Source organism: Idiotropiscis lumnitzeri, chromosome 1 (assembly GCF_059441095.1).
Source record: "Idiotropiscis lumnitzeri isolate Australia: NSW breed Sydney's pygmy pipehorse chromosome 1, RoL_Ilum_1.0, whole genome shotgun sequence".
Taxonomy (NCBI): Eukaryota; Metazoa; Chordata; class Actinopteri; order Syngnathiformes; family Syngnathidae; genus Idiotropiscis; species Idiotropiscis lumnitzeri.
This window is the reverse complement of record NC_142391.1, coordinates 32,873,605-32,893,525: the sequence shown is the minus strand read 5'-3', so window position 1 is coordinate 32,893,525 and position 19,921 is coordinate 32,873,605. Positions and strand designations below refer to the sequence as shown.

Below are 19,921 nucleotides of genomic sequence, written 5' to 3'. Positions count from 1 at the left end.
GGGAAAAAGAATGGATGTTAAAACAATACGGGTTGAAACGATTCATTCAAGAGTTGACTTTATGTCTCCACGTTAATCGATTGCGGATTGTGTAGACGTCATAAAATGAGGACGCCCTGTACAAGTATACAACAGTAAAGTTCAGACTTTCCGCAGCTTCAAACCCTTCACTTAAAAAAAAAAAAAAAGACAGCTTATTTGCCGATTTTCCCCATCCCAGGAGCGACCTGTTCTCATCTTTATGCATCTCAATAATCCACGAGTATCATGTTTGGTAGTCATTACATTTTATGAACTCCATTTTGATATGTTAAAACAAATACACAAACATTTAAGCATTTGGATCTGCATAAAGATCAGCTTTACTCAAGCTGGCTTAGTTCTAATTACGTTTTATTTTCTACAAAAAGGTTTGTGTTTTTGTTTTCTGTTATAGTTGTATATTTATTATGCGCTGCTTATATTTTTAGTCTTACATCAAATTTGACCGGCTCCCACCAGGAAGTGTCAACAACGAGCAGTTTTGTTGAGCCAAACTGGAATTGTACCATGAAAATAAATGATATACAGTATTTGTGGTGTTTTTCAGCCAAACTTGCCATTTAATTGTCACTTTGCGACAAAGAGTTTTTAGGGCCCCTGCAAACGATCAAGTAGGGCACCACTTTTTGTATGATTTCCAACGATAACCTGGTGGGAACAAGTTGCACTAGACCGCATTTTCCTACAAAATGACAGCCACTCTGCTCGTGTGAGGTGCAGGTTAAAAAAACAGATCGGACTTATTAGCAAATAGGTTAAGAGCTCACAGGAGTGCGAATTGAGCAGCCACACATACACCTCTGAAGTTGATGATTATATTAAGTGGCTCTTAAAATCTAAACACACTGCCTCTCCTGGCTGTGTATGTGTTGAGATGTGAGCGCGCAATGTGTAATTGACTGTGAAAGCCTGTGTGTACTGCTTGCATAATGCTTGTGTGTCGCCAAAGCACACATACACACTAGCGCCCCCCCACCCGCCGCCCGCCCCCAAGCCTCCCACTGCCTCCTGACCAACGGCTCCTATTGTTAATGGATTAAAGCTTCATGTTGAGTCCATTATAGTCTTAGTTTGTCAATGAAATGTGCATCCAGCATACACAAACACACATGCGCGTGCACACATCAAGCAGCACAGTGGGAGTGCTGACAGAGAGGGGTGAGGTGCGGGGGCTAGGGGATAAATGAAAGAGGAAGAGGAAGGGAGGGGCTGAGAAAAAAACAGGGGGAGTGGATGAGGAGATTAGAGGACAGAAGATGGAGGAAGGGTGTGAGTGTGTGGAGGAGAAAAAGGGTGACAATAGACAAGGGGAGGGGGGGTGTTGACGGGCAGAAAATCTGCATTCTACCAAAGCCCCCAACAGTACACCGCCTCTCCTCTCCCGCCTACACCTTCATAATAGGGTTTTAGTGGGCTGAGCACTGACCCGCAAAACATAAGCAACCCCCCTTCCCTTTCCTTTAGCATGACATACACACACACACACACACACGCTCAAGTGTCATCTGACTGCTGCACCTTCATCCCTCCTCTTCCCTGAGACCTCCCCTCTGAGTGGTGGCGATATTAAACACAATGAGAGTCTTTAAACGCGGGATCAGGGGCAGTGGGAGGGGAGGGGGTTTATGAGCCGGGGGTAATCTGCTCACTGAGGTGTTAAATAGGCACAACAATGCAGGCTAGTCTGGGCTGGAGGAGTGTGCGTGCGTGTGCGCGAGAGGGAGAGAGAGTGCTAAAAGGATCATTTGGCAGAGAGAGAGACAGAGAGAGAGAGAGAGAGAGAGAGAGAGAGAGAGACAGAAAGAGAAAGACAGAAAGAAAGAGAGACAGAGAGAGGAGAGAGAGCAAGAGCGTGCTAAAAGGCTCATTTGGCAGAGAAAGGAGTTCAGAGTGTCTCCAGGGCAGAACTAAGCAAGCAACCAAAGCTCCCCCCCACCGAATCTCCCCCAGTCCCCAAGGGAACACATAAACCCCGGTTTACGTACAAAGACATGCACACGTACATGTGCGCGCACACAGACCCATATACATGCACACACGGTTTGGCTGTCAAGTACAGCCACAGATGCCGTTTTGGTATGAATGCATGGTTAAAACAATTACAAGACATTGGCATGCTTCATGTCACAGCGAAGTGAGCATCAGTGATCTCACAAATAGAAAGAAATGGGGAGGAGGAAGTTAAAACCTGACAGAGCAACAGGTGCACTTCGTCTACAGTGCTAGGCGGTTCTTGTTTTCACTCAAAATGGGAAATGTGGAATTTTGTTTTTTTAATTTGTTGGCTTGCCCACACACCTAATGTGAAATTAAACAAGCAATGCATCTTTTGTTCATATGTTTTTGCCAGGAAGACCTTCTCGAACGTTGTCAAATTTACATAATAACCACCCCCAAAAATGTATTTCTCCACCACCAGCTATTTGCATAGACTGTAGCATCTTGACTTAACAAAAAAACCATCAATTCAAAGCTATAAGCTAATCAAAGCGGCAGGTGTCAACAAGAGGGGGAGGGGGAGGGTGTTTGCGTTTAACGTTTTGTTTCCTGCATGCACGGTTGTTGAGGGGACTGTAATTCTTTATTATTTTTGTGTTTTGACAAAATAACTTCATTTAGAGACCGGCGAACAGACTTCCTAATAACACCGGTTCCACAATTTGTTTTGTGAAGGATTGTGACCAAAAGGTACGTACTGTGCCAGGTTCCCGATCTGATGTGGCCGAAAATGCGATGACATGGAGGATAAACAGAGAAAACAAGATAATGATGAATAACAGTGAAAAATACTTTTTCTTCCCCAAATGTCAAATTAAGGAATAATCAAGCAAGACCTCTCAAGTGCTCCGGTCCTCCGGGGTGCGAGTCAGGCCCGGAAAGGTGTGGCTTTTTGTCAGGACCGTCTTTCCCTGCAAGATGTGGAGGCACGGCGCCGAGTGCTCCCGAGAGCGCCAGCAGGCTGGCTGAACCGGCCAGCTGGGAGGGGTGCAGGCCAGCAGGGTGAGGTGTAAGGGGGACAGGTGTGCCGCCATGGTTGTGTGATAGATGCTGCGGTCGGAAGAAACGGACAGAGACATAAAAGAGGCTTGAATGGTGATTCAAGAGGAAAAAGTATGCTTGATTGAGTAATTGAAACGGTTGTTTGTTTCTTTCAGCGTCAGTGGTCGAGTGATTCCAAAGTTTTAACTAATAGAATTGCAAAATTTTCTGAAAAGATTGGTTGAATTCTGTGAAGTTGTCACAGACCACTTAAAAGACCACAAGTCAGTTAGTTAGATAGATAAAAAGGCCGTCTTTCATATTAATTTGGGTTCTTTTTTTTTTTATTTGATGGTAAAGCTAACCCATATGAACATAACATTTATGCATAATAAATCTGATATTTTAATGTAATATAGATTAATGTATTGCTTGTTTGTTTAAAAAAAAAATAAAATAAAATAATCGATGAAAAGTGGACCTCTTTTTCACAATCTTTCAGCCCAAGTAAGCATGCCAGACCAGCAGCTGGCGACTATATTTTGGAAGCCAAAGCATTGCTTTAATACCGTACAAGAAATCAGTATAATTCATCTACCAATGGTAGATTCTGTTACATAATTTTGATCTGCATGCAATAAATCAGCTGTGTGGAATTACGTTATTGTCAATCATCAGCAAAACACATTTCATCATAGAAACTTGGTTAAATAAAACATATTGTCATCTGCTTTTTTTTTCCAACAGAATCTTAGCTCGTCTTTCAAGAAAAACCTCTCAAAAATCCTAAAATGAACTGAACCAAGCAGAAACAGCCGTTGCCTTTATACATAGAACACACTAAAGCTGGTTTTGCCGCAACTGTGGGCACGTTCACACAGCAACGCAGCAACCCACAATGAGATAATCATCTGGTGCAATATATTAAATACTTGTCATTTCTAACACAAAAAAAGACAAGGCATGCAAGTGTGAGCGTGTTATATTTCACACAGGCTCCGGTACCATCTCCAAAGGAGGGAAATTGCCAAGTTGACTTAATCGCCCCATTACGTGCTAATTTATTTTACACAGAAAAAGATACATGTGCAAACTCCACACAGGAAGGATGGAGCCAAGTGCCATCGCACAAACCTTAGAACTGTGCGGCAGACGTGTTAACCACTATCACACTGTGCTGCCATACTTGTTAAATACGTGACATGATCAAAAGGAGAACGACATTTATCCATTTTCATGGTTTTCACTGCCCAGCCTGACAATAAAATGTCAGATATCACTGGATGACCAGTAGGTAAAAATCAATGGGACTGTGTAACCTAATCAACAGCCCTTTGTAGCCCGGAACAGATGGCACTGTTTCTTGTGTGTCTGGACTCACAGCATCTCAACAAGCTGCTCCAGTCGACAAGGAGGTGAACACATCCTCTACACCACCCCGCGCCCCCCCTGCTTCTCCTCTATCAACCCCCTTCCACCTCCTCTGGGGTCAAACACTAAACAATACTGACAGCTGGGATCAGAGTCTCTGAGCTGGAGGATGTGGTGGGGGCAAGGAAGGAATGATGGAGGAGAGAAAAGGTGGTGGTGGTGAGGGGGGGCTGAGGTGGGGGGTCGCAGCTGCTGCTTACACTGTCAGGTCTTGTGAGGGAGTGATGGTGGGGGGGGGGTAAGAGAGAAGAGTTTGGCTGGCAGCGCCGCTCTCTCTTTCACACCAAATCAGGCGCTCGTCTGAGCGTGAAATTCCTTTGTGTTCCAAAACATCATTATTGCCTCCTCAGACAGTAGCCGCGAGAATCTAAGCTCACTGATTCGCCGCGGGGAGGAGGAGTGAGGGGGTTGGTTGGGAGGTGGAGAAGTAGGAGGACGGGTATAAAGGGTGTGGGGTGGGGGGAAAATTCTGAGATGTCACAGGAGGTGGCTCGGCAGGGGTGGAAGGAGAGCTGAAGGTCAAACCTACTTTTATCTCATTTAATTGACTAAACTACCTCCACTGTTCCTCTCATCCATTCTGGGTCCAAAACAACTAAATGGTCTTTTAGCCTCCACCCCATTCACCCCCCCCCCACAGACACACACACACACGCACAAACGTCACACTTGATCAGCCAAACGTCCACACATGCACACAGCGAGTCTTGATAAACAAGGCAGGCACACATCTAACACCCCCTCCTCTACCACCCTCGTGCCTCCAACCCCCCCCCCCCCCCCCCTTGCTCCTGTTGTTTCCACAAACACACGCACGCACATGCACACACATACACAGATGCAAAAACACAGTGACGCAGGAAAACAAATAGGACCCCTGATGGGACCAAATGGAGGGGAAGCACTGGCGGAGTGCGGTTTGTCATGGGATGTTAGCGTGAGCATATGCACGTATGTGTCTCTCTCTGTATGCGTGTGCATGTGAGGGGGAGGGTTTATGGGGGAGGCAGGGCCAACACGCTTCATTACACACATTTAACTCACAAGCGGGGTGAATGACAGGCTGGCGTGGGAGACGAGAGAACGGGAAGAAAGGAGCACAGGGGGGCAAAGCCATGACCCCCCCCCCCCCCCTTTTCACAAACACTAAAATCCTACAATTAAGACTCAAAGAGCAACTGCCCAATCTACCGCTTGAAAATTTCACCTCCAATCCCTTTTTTTTAAGACTTATACACCTATCAGTCTACGTCAACTAACAAGCCAAAACACATATCCAAGTCTCAGAAGACAACCTTTGTTAAGCTAAAGCTTGGACGACCTGTCACTCTAGTACAATTCCCTGAATGTCAACACGCCCCCCCCCCGCCATTCCTTTAGTAGGTCCGCCCCAATCAAGCTGAGAGTCCTCAAGGTCCTTATTACACGGCCTGTGAAAGCTGGAATTTTTTCACCACTGTTTAAACCCTCCAAGCAGCCTTCAGAGGTAGTAGGATACATCATAACAGACGCAGGCACCATGCATCTGTTATTCTCACTGTGGGAAGCTGGAAAACTGTGAGTCGTGTGAAGCGGGTATTTAGCAGAATCTTTGTATAATACGGGTTCCATTTTTACTCCCAAAAAAACAAAAGTAAGGATGGGCATAATAAGTTAGCAATCATGATTGTTTAATTGGTTGTTGATTTTGACACTGTTGATTAATGTCTCATAGGTTGCAGATTCAAAAAAGTCTCAACAATAGTCGATTAGCATCACAAAGATTGTTGATTTTAATAAAAAGATGTCTTTTAAGGTGGTCGATTATTAGTGTGTTGAAGAGTATTTATTACGGTGTAAAAAAATTGTCAATTAACATCATCTCAAGTATGTTGATTGTCTAAGAATATTGATTATTAACATCTTTAAGATTGCTAATCAATGTATTGATTCGTTGAACGTCTCGAAGGTTGTCGATTAATTGTCAAACGTTTCAACGTATGTTGTGGACATAATGTCTGGAAGATTTTTGATTAATATCTTCATAGCGCCTCAAAGATTGTTGATCATGATTTCTTTTAGTCCATTCATGTCGAGAAGATTGTTGACTTATGTCTTGACTGCCAATTAACATTTCCCAAAGACTGTGGCTTTCAAGATTCAAGGCCTTTACCTATAAACTAAATGGACACTAAAAAAAAACAATGAAGTTCTTGCATGCGCCCTCTCACAATAATAGAAATGATAAATGAGGTTTGAATAAAAAAAGATGAATGGAATAGACTTAAAAAGAGATCAGAAGAAGAACACGAACATTTTAAAACTAAGTTGGAGCATAACGTGCAGCATGTGTGAGGTCAGATTTTGTATTTATAACGTCTTTAAGATTGTTGAGTAACAACATCTTAAAGATGGTCAATTTAATGTCTTGGGGATTTTTGGTAAATAATGTTCAAGTAGGGACGACGCATAGATGTCAACTATCGCAACTCCCTTCAGGCAGTACAGATCTAATCAATTTAACGCTAAATGGGCACAGGAAATCAGAATATTGAGACATTTCTATTTCTTATATAACAATATATTAATTACAGACATACAGTACAAAGCGGTGAAAGCCCATTGTACATTTCTCCATTGTGGGACTAATAAAGTTGAATTTTTCTATTCCTGAGGACAATATATACCTCAGTTTCATTTGACTGACGGCATATAGACAACCATGCGTATGCATTGTAAGCAAGCAAGCGGATGGAAACACACCGTAGGCGGAAGGCCGGGCAGTCCCCGGACCCCGATGACAGCATTGAGCTCGGCCATGGTCACCTGCTTTGCCCGCTCTACCGCTTGGACCACCTGCTGCTGATGCTGCAAAACAGATGGGCGCACGCAGACACACAATGTTTACCTCCAAGGACTATTACAGCAGACATGTCGACATACTTAAGAGAAACAGGGCAGACGGGCTTACCTCCTGCGAGAGGAAGGGGATGACTTGTGCGCAGATTGTGTTGAGTCTCTTGGCGATCTCGGTCTGTGGGAAAGGAAGAGGCGTGACAAGAATTTAATAACATAATCAGGAGATGTTGCTAACAATAATCAAGCAACACAACATGGGAAGGTAACTGCAATCTTTCACACATTGTCGCTTTCAGCCTTTTTATCCTCATAAATTTCCTAAAAAACATTGGTATATGGACACATTTAGCGATTGAACTGCAAAGAGTATCTGTTGTTATATATATATATATATATATATATATATATAACCTAAAAAATTTGAATGCCATGAAAAATATCGATTAATTTCGGTACTAAAATTTGAAAAAAAAAAATTAAACTGATCATGAAAACATTCACTAAAACGAGCTTGAGAGTGCGACTAAATTGGTCGCATTTGGGAGGATTTTTTTGTGTATTTGTCTGAGAGAAAGAATTTCAACTGGTCGTGTTAGTGCAGGTGGATATGTTTTTATGCTCCCACCAACACAGTATTAGAATTGCGGTTACAAGGCGCTCACTTCTTCGGTCTTCTGTAGTTTCCACACTGTGCGTGCGCCAGCCGCTTTGGGCTTGCACATGGACTACAGATGTGCACATTGTTGCAGATATACAATACCAAATATTTCAGGACATCTGTATGCGTTACATGCATGCACAATGGTCCAAAATCCCTCTCCACCAAAAAAAAGGGGGCGACCAAATGAGAATGTAGATAACACCAGTCAGTGAAACCAAATAAAAAAGTGTCAAGCCCTGCAAAATATTTTATGATTTTAGTCAATTAGAACAGCGTTGTAATATATGAGCTTTACTTTCTGAGTTGAACTGCAGAATAAAAATAAATAAATCTACCTAATAGTGACACGTATAAAATGTCTCTGTGAATTTCCTGACATGCAAGAAACTGCAAAATTGCTTGGTTCGTTTTTTTTTTTTTTTAACAAAATCCATGTAGCAACATCAAGGTGGCGAAGGCACACAAACTCCAGAACTTTTCTCTTCAATTATCAGGAGACGGCTTGGGTTTCTCGCTCCCTTTCTCATGCCCCCCCCCGTTCGCTAACAGCACTTAAACATAATCTCATCAACTCCTAACTTTATTTGCTGGGCCCCGAGTATCCATGCCAACACATCCGCCCTTCTCTGCCCTGATCCTCTCCCCCCACTCCTTCACCCGGAGGCGGCCACAATCGCCTGAAAGCAGATATCCCCTTAGCAGCGTCGAATCAGATAAGTGGGCTCGTATTACACGTCATCCAATCAAAGCGATATGAAGGAGGTCGGGGTGAAGAGGGAATCGTTGGGGCGGTGACACACTGTGATGTCTCATCGTTATACGCCAAGTAGATGCATACACAAAAGCTGCATGTCACAGTGAGGGCCTTTGGTAGCTCATGGAACCGTTCCACTTTACTGGGTCAAAAATCGCACCACTATAGTGGCAGCAAACTTAAAAGTCAAGAGGCAAGTTACACCCTGTACTGGCAGAAAGTCAATCACAGCTGGCACATTTTGACAAATAACCATTCACACTCACATTCACATCTATAAACAATTTAGAGTCTTTGATTTACCTAACGCGCATGTTTTTGACTGCTTAGTGCCTTTTTGACATATAACAAAAAACATAAAGCCACTCATGTAAAACCCCAAGTTTATTTTGCATGTTTTGGATCTTATTTCAGTGTGACAACACCACAGAGCTTCCAAGGACACACTCATGGGCTCACCAAAGCTTTAACCCTGTCACCGTTCAGCCAATTATGCACTTGAGCGAGCTAAATAAAGTGTGAGCCTCGTTGGGACAACCTCTGAACTATGCTAAACGATTATCTGCAACTCAAACTGAGCTGGAGTCCCCCCAAAAAATAATAATTAAGAATAAGAAAAGAAATGACGCAGAGGAAATGAAACAAGGTGAGTCACGATGAAGAATGTCATGCTAACAGTACATATAATAGATGATGTGAAATGATTAACGCAATGGCAGATGAAAGACAATTACAGGCTTGTTTGCCAAAGCTTGATGTGGTTAGCATAGGAGCAGTCAACCAACATCACTAAACACAACATGAAGGTGCCTGGGTGGTTCATACACTAACTTGCCAGCTTAGCGTTTGCAATAATTATGCAAAGTGAACACACCCCAGCTCAATTTAGCCTGCCTTTCGCTGCAATTTTGAGAGACGCTCTTCTGTATGAAAGACACCAACGGAGAACGGGGGGAGGCAAACCACCAGTATGCCTTTTAAACTACATGTAAAAGCAGATTTTCCAGCCCTTTTTTTATGTCACTCCTGAGGGTAACTGTCACAAACACGGAACGTGGGGTCAACTTTCAATGTTACTCTGCCAGTAAAATCTGTATTTTTCCGTGTGCCGCTGTTCGAAATAAAAGGTATCAACAGAGAATGGGAGGGCTGAAGTAGACCAATGTTTTTGCCTTCACAGAAAAGAATCCCCATACAAAGTATTTTGTGAACAGAAAGCATTTCCATGTTATTGTTTTGTTTAAATGGCACCAACAAAGAATTTGGGGTTCATCGACAAATTGCCAAGTTCTTGGTAATATCAAAGCTCCCTTTTTATATGCGTGTAAAAGCCATTTTTTCTGCACTGCAGCGTTTTCTGCAATGCCAAGACCTGAGGTGTTGACACTGTCCAACAAGTACTTTGTCACACCTGATTCCTATCTGATCGCGGGATGCCGCCTCACTGTGTGAAAGCATACAGGTACGTCAATACCCTGCCTTCCCTGGAGTTCTGCGTTGAAGGCAAAGGCAGCTGTGTCGTCTGTTTGGGTTCTGATACAGCAATTTTGAAGGCTCTCTGCGTGAAAGAGGCCATAAACAACGCCTCCGCCCTCACAGCAGTTTGCAAGCTGCTGACCTCGGCATGCTGTAAATCAGTCTTACGACTAATTGGCGGCGTGTTTTGAAAGCTCAGAAAGAGCTAATTTTAGGCCGACTGTACCTGCACAGCCATTCGCAGAAACCCGTGCTGCGCGCCTATAATTAGGCTCGTATCACGGCTCCCCTGATTAGGCCGTCTGAGAATAGTCTCACCAAAGACTATCAAGGCATCTTAACTTGATGAGGATCAAACAAACCGGGTTACCTGCATTCCCGCATGTAAAGGGATATTTGCGCACGAGGAGACACGTGCCCTATGATTTTAATCGTCACTGGAAGTTTGGCCGGAGTCATTATTGACTAAATATTTGTTTCCACTGTGACTGGAAATGACAAGTGAGCAAAGATGTAGACCTCTACATTAGAATGTCATGCTAGCAAACTGGAGCAGACATCCACACAACCGCTATACTGCTTGTCATTTGAGAGCCCACACCAGCTGACTTTGGGCTAGAGGCAGGGAACACCCTGGACCAGTCACCATCATTCACACTCATTTACACCTTTAGACCATTTAGAGCACAGGCGTCAAACTCAAGGCCCGGGGGCCAGATCTAGCCCGCGACCTCATTTTATGTGGCCCGTGAAGGGCAACTCATGTCTGTCAACCTGTCTTCACTTTAAACAACATTGAGATAGGAGATATTGCCATTTATTTTTTATAAATCCTCCTCGTTTAAAATCAATTGAAAATTTGTTGAACAAACAATTACTGGCTTCTGATTTCAAAACTGGCTTTCAATCAATGTCATACATTTATATGGGTTCACAGTCATAAAGGCCCTCTGAGGGAAACCATAACTATGATGGGACCCGCCCACAGAAGTTTGACGCCAATGATTTAGTATTCAATGAACTTGTGAGCATGGTTTTGGGATGTGGAAGGAAGCCCAGCACGGGTCAAACATGCAAAACTTCTCATAAGCGGGGCAAAAACCAAAGTTTGCACCAGTGCGTTCTCAACTAGGTCACTGTGCTGACCTGTTTGGAACAAAACACTTTAATCTCCAACTGATCTCGATGTGCAATAGTGTTTTGAAGTTAGACCAGCAAAGCACCATAATGCACTAACTATGAACAGACATCCTGTTACACACACACACCCACACACCCAAATAATTGGAGCAATACAACACTAACAACACACACATACACACACACACACGCACACACACCCACACACATGTCCATACACAGCAGGGGGTAGTTTGTTAGTCTGTATCCCCCACACCACCCGCCTACAGAAGCCTGTTGCTCCGACAACTAAAGCCCCAAGCTAATGACCTCCCCTGGAGCTGCGTGCGCGTGCATGTGTGTGTCTGTATATATAATAGGAAGAAATGCATCTCCTCACAAAGAAGGAAGAAGAGCTTCACATAGACAAAAGGAAAGTGGACCTGGCTAGAAAGGAGGTGTGCGTGCATGAGCAGTTTTTTTTTCTTCTTTTTTTTAGGGGGGTTGAGAAGACCGCACATAAGAGCAGCGAGAAGTTCGGGTATAAATTCGGGGCGCTCGAGGAGGATTAGGAAGAGGGAGGAGGAGGAGACAACAGGAAGGTGAGACTCATCAGTGAAGGAGCCCCGGCCAATTCGCCTCCAATTTCCTCAGGTGTGACTGATCGATAGCCGGGGTAATTACTGCTAAACGCCTCGAGCTTCGCAACACTCCGCTGAGGGAACCGTGTGTGCACACAAACGTTCCCCTCCTCGTGATTGTGTCTGCGTGCTTAACTATTAAGCCTTTAGTTTGTACGTTCATTTGCCTCGTCGCTTTTTTGGCGCCACACAAATGTCCACAAGGGGCCCATTTGGCATGTCTGCCTTCCTAAGGTTTGCATCAAAGCACACTTCTTTGCCTGCAAAAAGTGGAGCTGGCTGTTTCTAACTCGGCTGATGATCGATTCCTCTGCTCCCCTCCCGCTCCCCCTTCCCACAGCCCCTCCCCTCTAATGTAATAAAGCAGGCCGCTCCCCTAGACAGCACCAATCAATCTACAGAGCCATTCATCCTGCCTCGAGGCTCAGCCGGCCGACCCTAACCGGGGAATTGGAGACAGAGCTCCATCGATCACAGATAAACACACGTGTGCACGCACACACAAACACACACCGACGCACACACACAGACACACGCACTCAGGGTAACTGTAAGGCGCACACACACAAAACGCGACCATACCTGTTTGTGCATTTCGATGTTGAGGCCGTAAGACATCTCGTAGTACTGCAAAGGACACGAAGCACAATGGTTACATTAAATTGCAAATAAGACTTTTCACGTAAAATCCAATTAAGTGTTAAAGTAGTAAAAGTTTGAGGTAAATATATAGGGAGAACACAAAACTGTCCTCTTCCCAACAAAGCTGTTGCTGTGGACAAAATGCTGGCTGTCCTCCATTGTTTGTTTACTGTGTCACACTGCTAAGGTGCTTCCAGAAGCAAAACCCACGTGAAAACTCAACCCAGATCAGTGTTTGCCATTCTAAATCTGAACCAAAGTGGAAACACGGAATGGATACAGTAGATCCCACTTGTACCAGCTAACCAGAAAAGACTCCGAACTGACGAGAACTGTCAGATAAAGAATTCAGTGAAAAGATGCATGCAATCGGGGGTTCGTTACAGATGACCCCTTGGATCGGAAACCTGGAAACGGGTCAAATCGGTGTTGTTTTGGAGCCAGACAAAGACTCTCAAAGTTTACGCAAACAACAGTGTCACTGTTCCCAAATAAAAGCTGACAACAGTGGTCTGTGAAAACGGAAAACATAAGTGTGCAGGTTGAGTGGTCACCTCACTGCTGTCATAAAATTTTAACATAATGCCACTCCAGACTTCCTCATGCAGCACCACAACTCCTCACTGGCACGAATTTCAAAGGCTTTCTCGAGACCTCCAAAGACACAATGCTGCTATGTGGAGTCATGGAACCATATTGTGGCTCACAAATTTGCACTTCTGTCCTCGGTCTAGCCTCCACTTAGTAGAAGAGGTAATTGTAGTGGATCAGGAAATGGTCGACGAGTAAGAGGGTGGTTAGAAAGGCACGAAACAGGATAAAAAAATTAAAATGCAGTTGGTCCTCATGACACACCTGATGAGAAGTTCTAAATCTTTTTATCTTTCCACATTTGAAAATATGGGGCTGCTGGAGCACAGTATGTGAAAACTCATCATTTTAAAGCCAAAAGGTCAGCAGTGCTGCACTGAGTTTTGTCAGATGCACACAGTGAACAGCATTTGCTCCTCATAAGCAGCGTAACTATAGATTACTCGTCAAAATGTCAACGCAGTGGCTGTGGGACGTTTGCCGTTGAGTCCGCGCATATCCGGGTCCTCACAATAATTGACAAGTGTAATTCGGCTCTTTGGTGTTTGTTGATGTGCTGTTTCCACTAATAAAATAAATTGCATGCTGTCTAGTACAGACTCACGTGGGCGTCGTAGCCCTCACTCTTGTTTTTAGACCAACTACTGTAAAACAATATCAAAGTAACTCAACACTCGTCGTTATGGTAACGAAAAAGCCATGCTCCACAATGTCCCCACAATACAATAGTGGTGAGCAGTGGCCCATTTACATGAGACAGACACCTCAAAACTAATGTCAGCCCAAATCAAAACAGAAGGTGCAAAGATTTCTATAACTCTCGATCATTTGGGTGTGACAAAGCATGTCACAGACATGCTGTTAGGACCCCTGGGAAATGTTTTGTAAAAAAAAAAAAAAGAGAGAGAGAGAACTATTAGTTATTTGAGAACGCCTTCCAAAATGACAGTGTTCCTATGTTAACACGCACGCATAAAGGCAATCATCGCCTGAGGCAAGATAAAAGTTTAGTCAGATCAGAACACAGGGCTGATGAGGACATGCCACCTTTCTCAAAGGCACTTTATGCAGGAGAAAAAAAAAACACACACGCTGTAAATGGATCTCACCATGACGTAGTGTCTCTGCATCTCCGTCTTTTCACCAGCCAACTTCTCGCACTCCAGCTTGAGACTGAAACACAAGTGTCACAGGTTGGCACAGCGAAAGGCGCATTGAGAATCTTACAGAAGGATTGATGTAAATGTATGCAAATGTAGCACTGGATTGAACATAGTGTGAACCTCCCGAGTCAAACGCCGCAAAAGTGATATTGTTTTGTGTTCCTCCAAACTTTTCAGGAAGTATGCCAACTCGTGTTGAGGTTCAGCCCAATCATGTGACTAGTTAGACTTCATCTCAGTCAGCAACTAAAGGATTGTGCCCACTAGCACGTTGCTTTTTGTGATCCCACCACAAAACGGTACCAAGTACAGCAAAGAGAAAAAGTGTGAACATGAAACGTAACTAGTCTGTCTGGACGTAAACAGCAGGTAGCTGAAAGCTCAATAATGACCAGAGAAGCTTGCTAACAAATGGTTCATTTTTATTGGCGGTTACGCATCCGTCTGGCATCTTTAAAGACAAAGTTGTTTTACTTGCTTTAGTTTAGTTTGATGTAGTTCTGCACTCTTTTTACTTTATTGGGTGCCTAATTAAATGACTCGGTGGGCTTTTGCATGGGTGCAATGTGGGGCATTTTAAATTGGTGTTTCCTAACCCTTGAATCTGCAGCATTCCATCAGTCTAGTTTTGAGCCCTTTTTACACTTATTAGGCCACCGTCCTTCAAATAACTGCCGCGAAAGTGTCAGATTTTTTCCAACACATTTTTGGAAAATGATAAATATGGGAAGTAAACTATAGAAAATAGTGTTATGAAAAACAGGTTATGTCATATTCTGCACAATTTTTACATGGCAGTTTTTTTGTCGGTTTTTGACAGATTTTTTTGGGACATATTTTACTCAATTTTTAGGTCAGTTTTGGTGACATTTTTGTCAGGTTTTGGACCCTCCTGTAAATTGTAGACAAATTGTGAATCCGATTTTTAGAAAAGCAGCCTGTTCCTAAGACAGCAACGCAAGACAAATTTGCAATATGCAAATGCAGTAGTAAAGTCAAAACTACAGTTAATATGAATAGAAAAAACATTTCTTCAGTCTTGAAAGATTTTATGACGGATTTTTGTAATTTTATAATTTATTGTGCAGGTTTTTGACACGTTTGTTGTCACATTGTCAAAATTTGTCGATTTCATGTTATATTTGTATTTGTTTTGTAATTATGTTTCAGTTGACGCAACCCAAATATGTTCGCAAGTCAAATTACATTGAAATCTGTTATTAATCTAAGCTAATGCAGTACTTGAGTCATAATAGCAGTAAATATTTGCACGAAAAACATTTCTAGGCCAAGTATATAAAACATTCAAATGAAAGCCACAAAGTACGGCAGAAACCAAGCATGCCTTGATGGCAAATTTTAATGTCACTGTGCCTCCTATTTTATTGCACGCCTTTTATAAAGTTGAAATGTCGTATGTAGTATTATAATTATTGTGCCCTGCGATTGGCTGGCAACCAGTTCAGAGTGTACCCCGCTTACTGCCAGAAGACGGATGCGATAGGCCCCAGCACCCCGCGACCCTTGTGAGGAGAAGCGGCTCAGATAATGGATGGATGGATAAATTATTTCCTGCATAAAAATTTATTTAAGCCCATGGAATACAACAGCCGTTATGAAACAGAATTTGTTTGACAAGGGTGGTTGCACTATATGATTGTCGATTTTGATCATTTACAGACGTGCGGTTGTGGCTGCAGGCTCACAATCCCTCAGTTGGATTAAAAAGAAGTTCACGTAAAACTAAGAAGCAATTTGCGGCTCCTTTGGCGGTTTTCCCTGACAGTAGATAATAAGATAAGCAAAGAATGCAAACGTCTAAGCTCGCCTTTTTTTTTTTTTGTTTATTCCCTGATCAAAGGTCCCGCAAGTTGCTGGGAGAAGCCCTGCGTCTTCCGTTGAAATGGAGAACATGACTCTTCCTGTTGAGCCGAGACAACCGCGATGTGTTCGCCTGTCGGCTGTTTATGTGCGTTTGCACATCAGTGCGTCTCACCTATCGAAACCACCCTAACACAAACACATTAACGCAAAAGAAACACTTGTGTCACGGGTGAAAATAAGGGGTGATTTACAAAAGGCCACACGCCAGCCATTACTGCAACTCGGACCTACCGCAGCCGAAGAAAAAAAAAAAGAAAAAAGAGCCCCGATGCCTGAATGTGCTGCACGCTCTTGTGAACCCGATCCGTATTTATGGGTGAGTCTGAGGCCAGTTTGTTATGCTAACGGGGGTTGCGGCTGGCTGGGAGTAGCATTGAGACCAAGGGTGGACAAAGTATGACACGCGGGCCACATGCAGTTTGTTGCATACTTTTGTCCCGTACACCGAGCATTTACACCAGGAGCTGTTGTTTCCCTAAAATTGCCTAATTACAATATATTCATTGTACTGTCTTTTTTTTAATTAATTTATGTCATTAAATAATGAATTTATCGTAAATTAATAATGAACCAAAGTATTTTAGATTTAGAGTCCACTTTTTAAATGAAACAATTGGTTGATTAATGATAATAGAATTAATTCTAAATAATACTATTCCAACAATTTTACATACATTTTAATTTTATTTTTTCTTCGCTCCATGACAAATGGCCCAGGTCGTTTGTCCAATTTAAAAATCAAATGTGTCCTTTGAGCAAACAAGTTTGTCTAATACAGATCATAGTGAGACTGTGTGTGTGTGTATATATTTATTTTAATTTATTTATTTTTTGGGGGGGGGGGCGGGGGGTGGTTAACTGTGATCTACCTGTGGTACTGGGCCTGCAGGAACTGGAATTCCTCCTTGATGCGGTCCAGGGATTCTGGGATGGTGAACTTAAAGGGCTGACCCGGAGCCTGGTGAGGCGTCTAAAACAAACACACGCAGACATTATTATTAACGCCATGCTACGGACCTCAATGTGCATGGGATCCAGTCCAGACTCACACTAATAACCACCAATTTGTTTTAAATGCTAAGACAAGGGTAACAAACCTGAGTTACGTGGGCCATAAACGGCCTGCAATTGATGCGGTCCACCGTGCAATTCTAAAGACAAATAAAACCTCAGAGGAACAGCCTCAGAACATGTAACATGCGTTGAATAAAATACGGTTGTTGCTCTCTATTTGTATTTGCATTAGCAATTTAGCATTAGTACTCAATGAAATATGATTTTTGCTCCAGATTTGTAGCTGCAATTTAGCATTAGCGATGGAATAAGGGAGTCACTCTTGGGAATTTGGCACGAGTTGTCAATGAAAAGAGTTTTTTGCCATTTTTATTAACAATCTAGTATTGACACCCAATTAAACATGGTTGCCCTTATTAACATTAGCAATATATTATTCGTGGACAATTGAATGTGGTTTTTGCGCTACATATTAGCGGTCAGTGGGATGTGGTTGTTGCCATTTATTTATTTATCAGTCAACAAAAGGTGGTTGCTTGCATTATCAGTGTGAAATACGGTTGCTGCGATCTACTTTATTTGTGCAAGTAATTTTGCATTACTGGTCAGTGGAATACAGTGTCTGCTATTTTTGTGGGGAAATTAATATTGGCAGTCAATTAAAATAGGTTGCTGATTTTAGCATCAACACTAAATGAAACGTTTACACTAGGGGTCTCAAACTTCAGTCCTTAAAGGTCGCTTTCCTGCATGTTTTAGAAGATTCCCATTTGCACCTGTTTCAAATGATCAAGCTCATCAACAAATTCTACAGGGGCCTGATAACGATCCCAATCATTTGAATCAGGTGTGTTGCAGGAGGAACCTCTGAAACATGCAGAAAAGTGGGCCGGAGGACCGGTGTTTGAGACTTATGGATTACACAATCGGGGTTTTGCAGTTGATCACCCATCAACGAACAAAACAATCACAGGTCATCGATCTGATCACAAGATGGACCAATCGATTTAAACAACTTGCTTATTTACTGTACAGTCGAACCCCATTATTTGTGGGGAAATTTAACAGGCTCGGCCCACAAATAGCCAAAATTCCCGTATAATTGAGGTCCACTGAAAAGCATTGGGGGGAAAACAAATCTTAAACCCTAAGAAGTCTCCCAACAATACCTAGAAACGTTTAATACACTGAAAATGGTGGGGGATCGAACACCCCCCCCCAAAAAAACATTTTTTTTTCTTAAATAAAATTCTGACTTTATATGCTGAGAAACCTCGTCTTATTAATGTTTGCAGCACAGAGGGCCCCAATAAATAGATTGTGTTTGCGGCAATGTCTTATTTTGCAGTTAGATCAATGAAATCATTGATTGATTGGCAGATTACAAATTATTACAACCGCTCACTGATTTTGCACAAAATGCTAAATATCTGCCAATCAGATTTATGTAAAGTCTACAAATGTGGCTGTTACGATTTGTATTAACCAGTTAGCATTAGAAGTCAATGAAACGTGACTGTTTCATCTGATTCGTGTATCAATCTAGCAATTTAACACCAGCCTGTAATTATAAATGGTTGGGGCAGTTAATATGAACAATTTAGCATTAGCAGTCTTTTAAACATGTTTGCCACTATTTCTGTTGGCAATTTACTGCATTAGTAGTCAATGAAATATGGTTGCAATATATGTCAGGATGTTACAGGCAGGTGATGAACTGCAAATGCCACAAAGGGGAGGTGGGGGGGAGGCGGTTATAGGGGTCTTACCGGGTGTCGCCCCTGGGGGAACATTGTTATCTCCGGACCAGGAGAGGGGGGGTCCTCCCGCTTCCGTCACGATGCTTCCCTTGAGAGGCACCAATCTCGGAGGGAGGTGGGGGTGAGGTCGGTGCTGCCGATGTGCCGCTCCGCTTCACCAAGCCATCAGTCGACCTTTCCACAAGACGACCGAGACTTGGGAGCCAAGAAAGCCGTTTAACGTGCTCCTCTTGCGGGCGTCTCGACCGCCCAAAACTCCCGCGGGCGGAGGGGCCGTAAATCAGGAAAAGAAGCACGGAGGGAGAGGCTCATTAAAGCTCCGGGCGGTAAAAGAACCAGGTGAGCAATGAAAAGGTTTAGGTCGTCACACCGCGCCTTGTTGGTGGCGTTTGTGCGCCGATATATTCCGAGTCAAAGAAGAGGTGGGGTATCCGTCAGTTACAAAATCCTCAGAGTTAATTGCACCGAAGAGCCGCTATTTGACGCACTCCAGCACTCTGGTAAATGGGTATTTTTTTAATATATTTACCTCCCCGCTGAGTTATGGTGGAAGCATAGCAGTCGAGTGAAGGCAATAAAAAAGGACTATTTCGTTAGTTTGGATAACAACTCCAAAGATGCGGCGGCGGTAGCCGGAGCTGTTGTCCGCTGTCCGGCAGTAGTTCCTCCTTCAATGGCAACTTTCTCACGCGGTTTCTCGCACCAAGCTATCCGAAACTGGAGGACTGCCCACTGAGCGGCCACAGCAGCCAATCGGAGGCGCCGCTCCACGTGGGGCTCGCAAGGGTGGACCGCGCCTCGGACCAATCGCCGCGCCGCACACCGCCCCGTTGTGGCCGTTGACCTGCTTGAGCTCGAACGGCGGTGGCCAATAGCAGCGCAGGCACTTCGTAAAGCGGAAGAGGAGGGAGGGTGGAATTTGCGGC

At 43.5% G+C, this 19,921-nt stretch overlaps 1 protein-coding gene across 2 annotated transcripts in view; it reads right to left on the bottom strand.

The window, feature by feature from the left end:
- The window catches only part of LOC148344270 (transducin-like enhancer protein 1), a 30,729-nt gene extending 11,029 nt beyond the window's left edge, over window positions 1-19,700 (bottom strand). The window contains exons 1-9 of one of the 2 annotated variants that reach the window (XM_088295622.1): window positions 19,005-19,700; window positions 17,319-17,372; window positions 17,091-17,191; window positions 14,284-14,347; window positions 12,524-12,568; window positions 7,403-7,465; window positions 7,195-7,299; window positions 2,877-3,090; window positions 2,739-2,755 (exon numbers count right to left, since the gene is read on the bottom strand). In XM_088295622.1, coding sequence (XP_088151748.1) covers window positions 2,739-2,755; window positions 2,877-3,090; window positions 7,195-7,299; window positions 7,403-7,465; window positions 12,524-12,568; window positions 14,284-14,347; window positions 17,091-17,191; window positions 17,319-17,372; window positions 19,005-19,028 — 687 coding nt within the window. In that variant the 5' untranslated portion in view covers window positions 19,029-19,700. The remainder of the gene's footprint in view (window positions 1-2,738; window positions 2,756-2,876; window positions 3,091-7,194; window positions 7,300-7,402; window positions 7,466-12,523; window positions 12,569-14,283; window positions 14,348-17,090; window positions 17,192-17,318; window positions 17,373-19,004) is intronic. The other variant, XM_088295633.1, reaches the window with a different exon arrangement.
- Window positions 19,701-19,921: the final 221 nt, after the last annotated feature.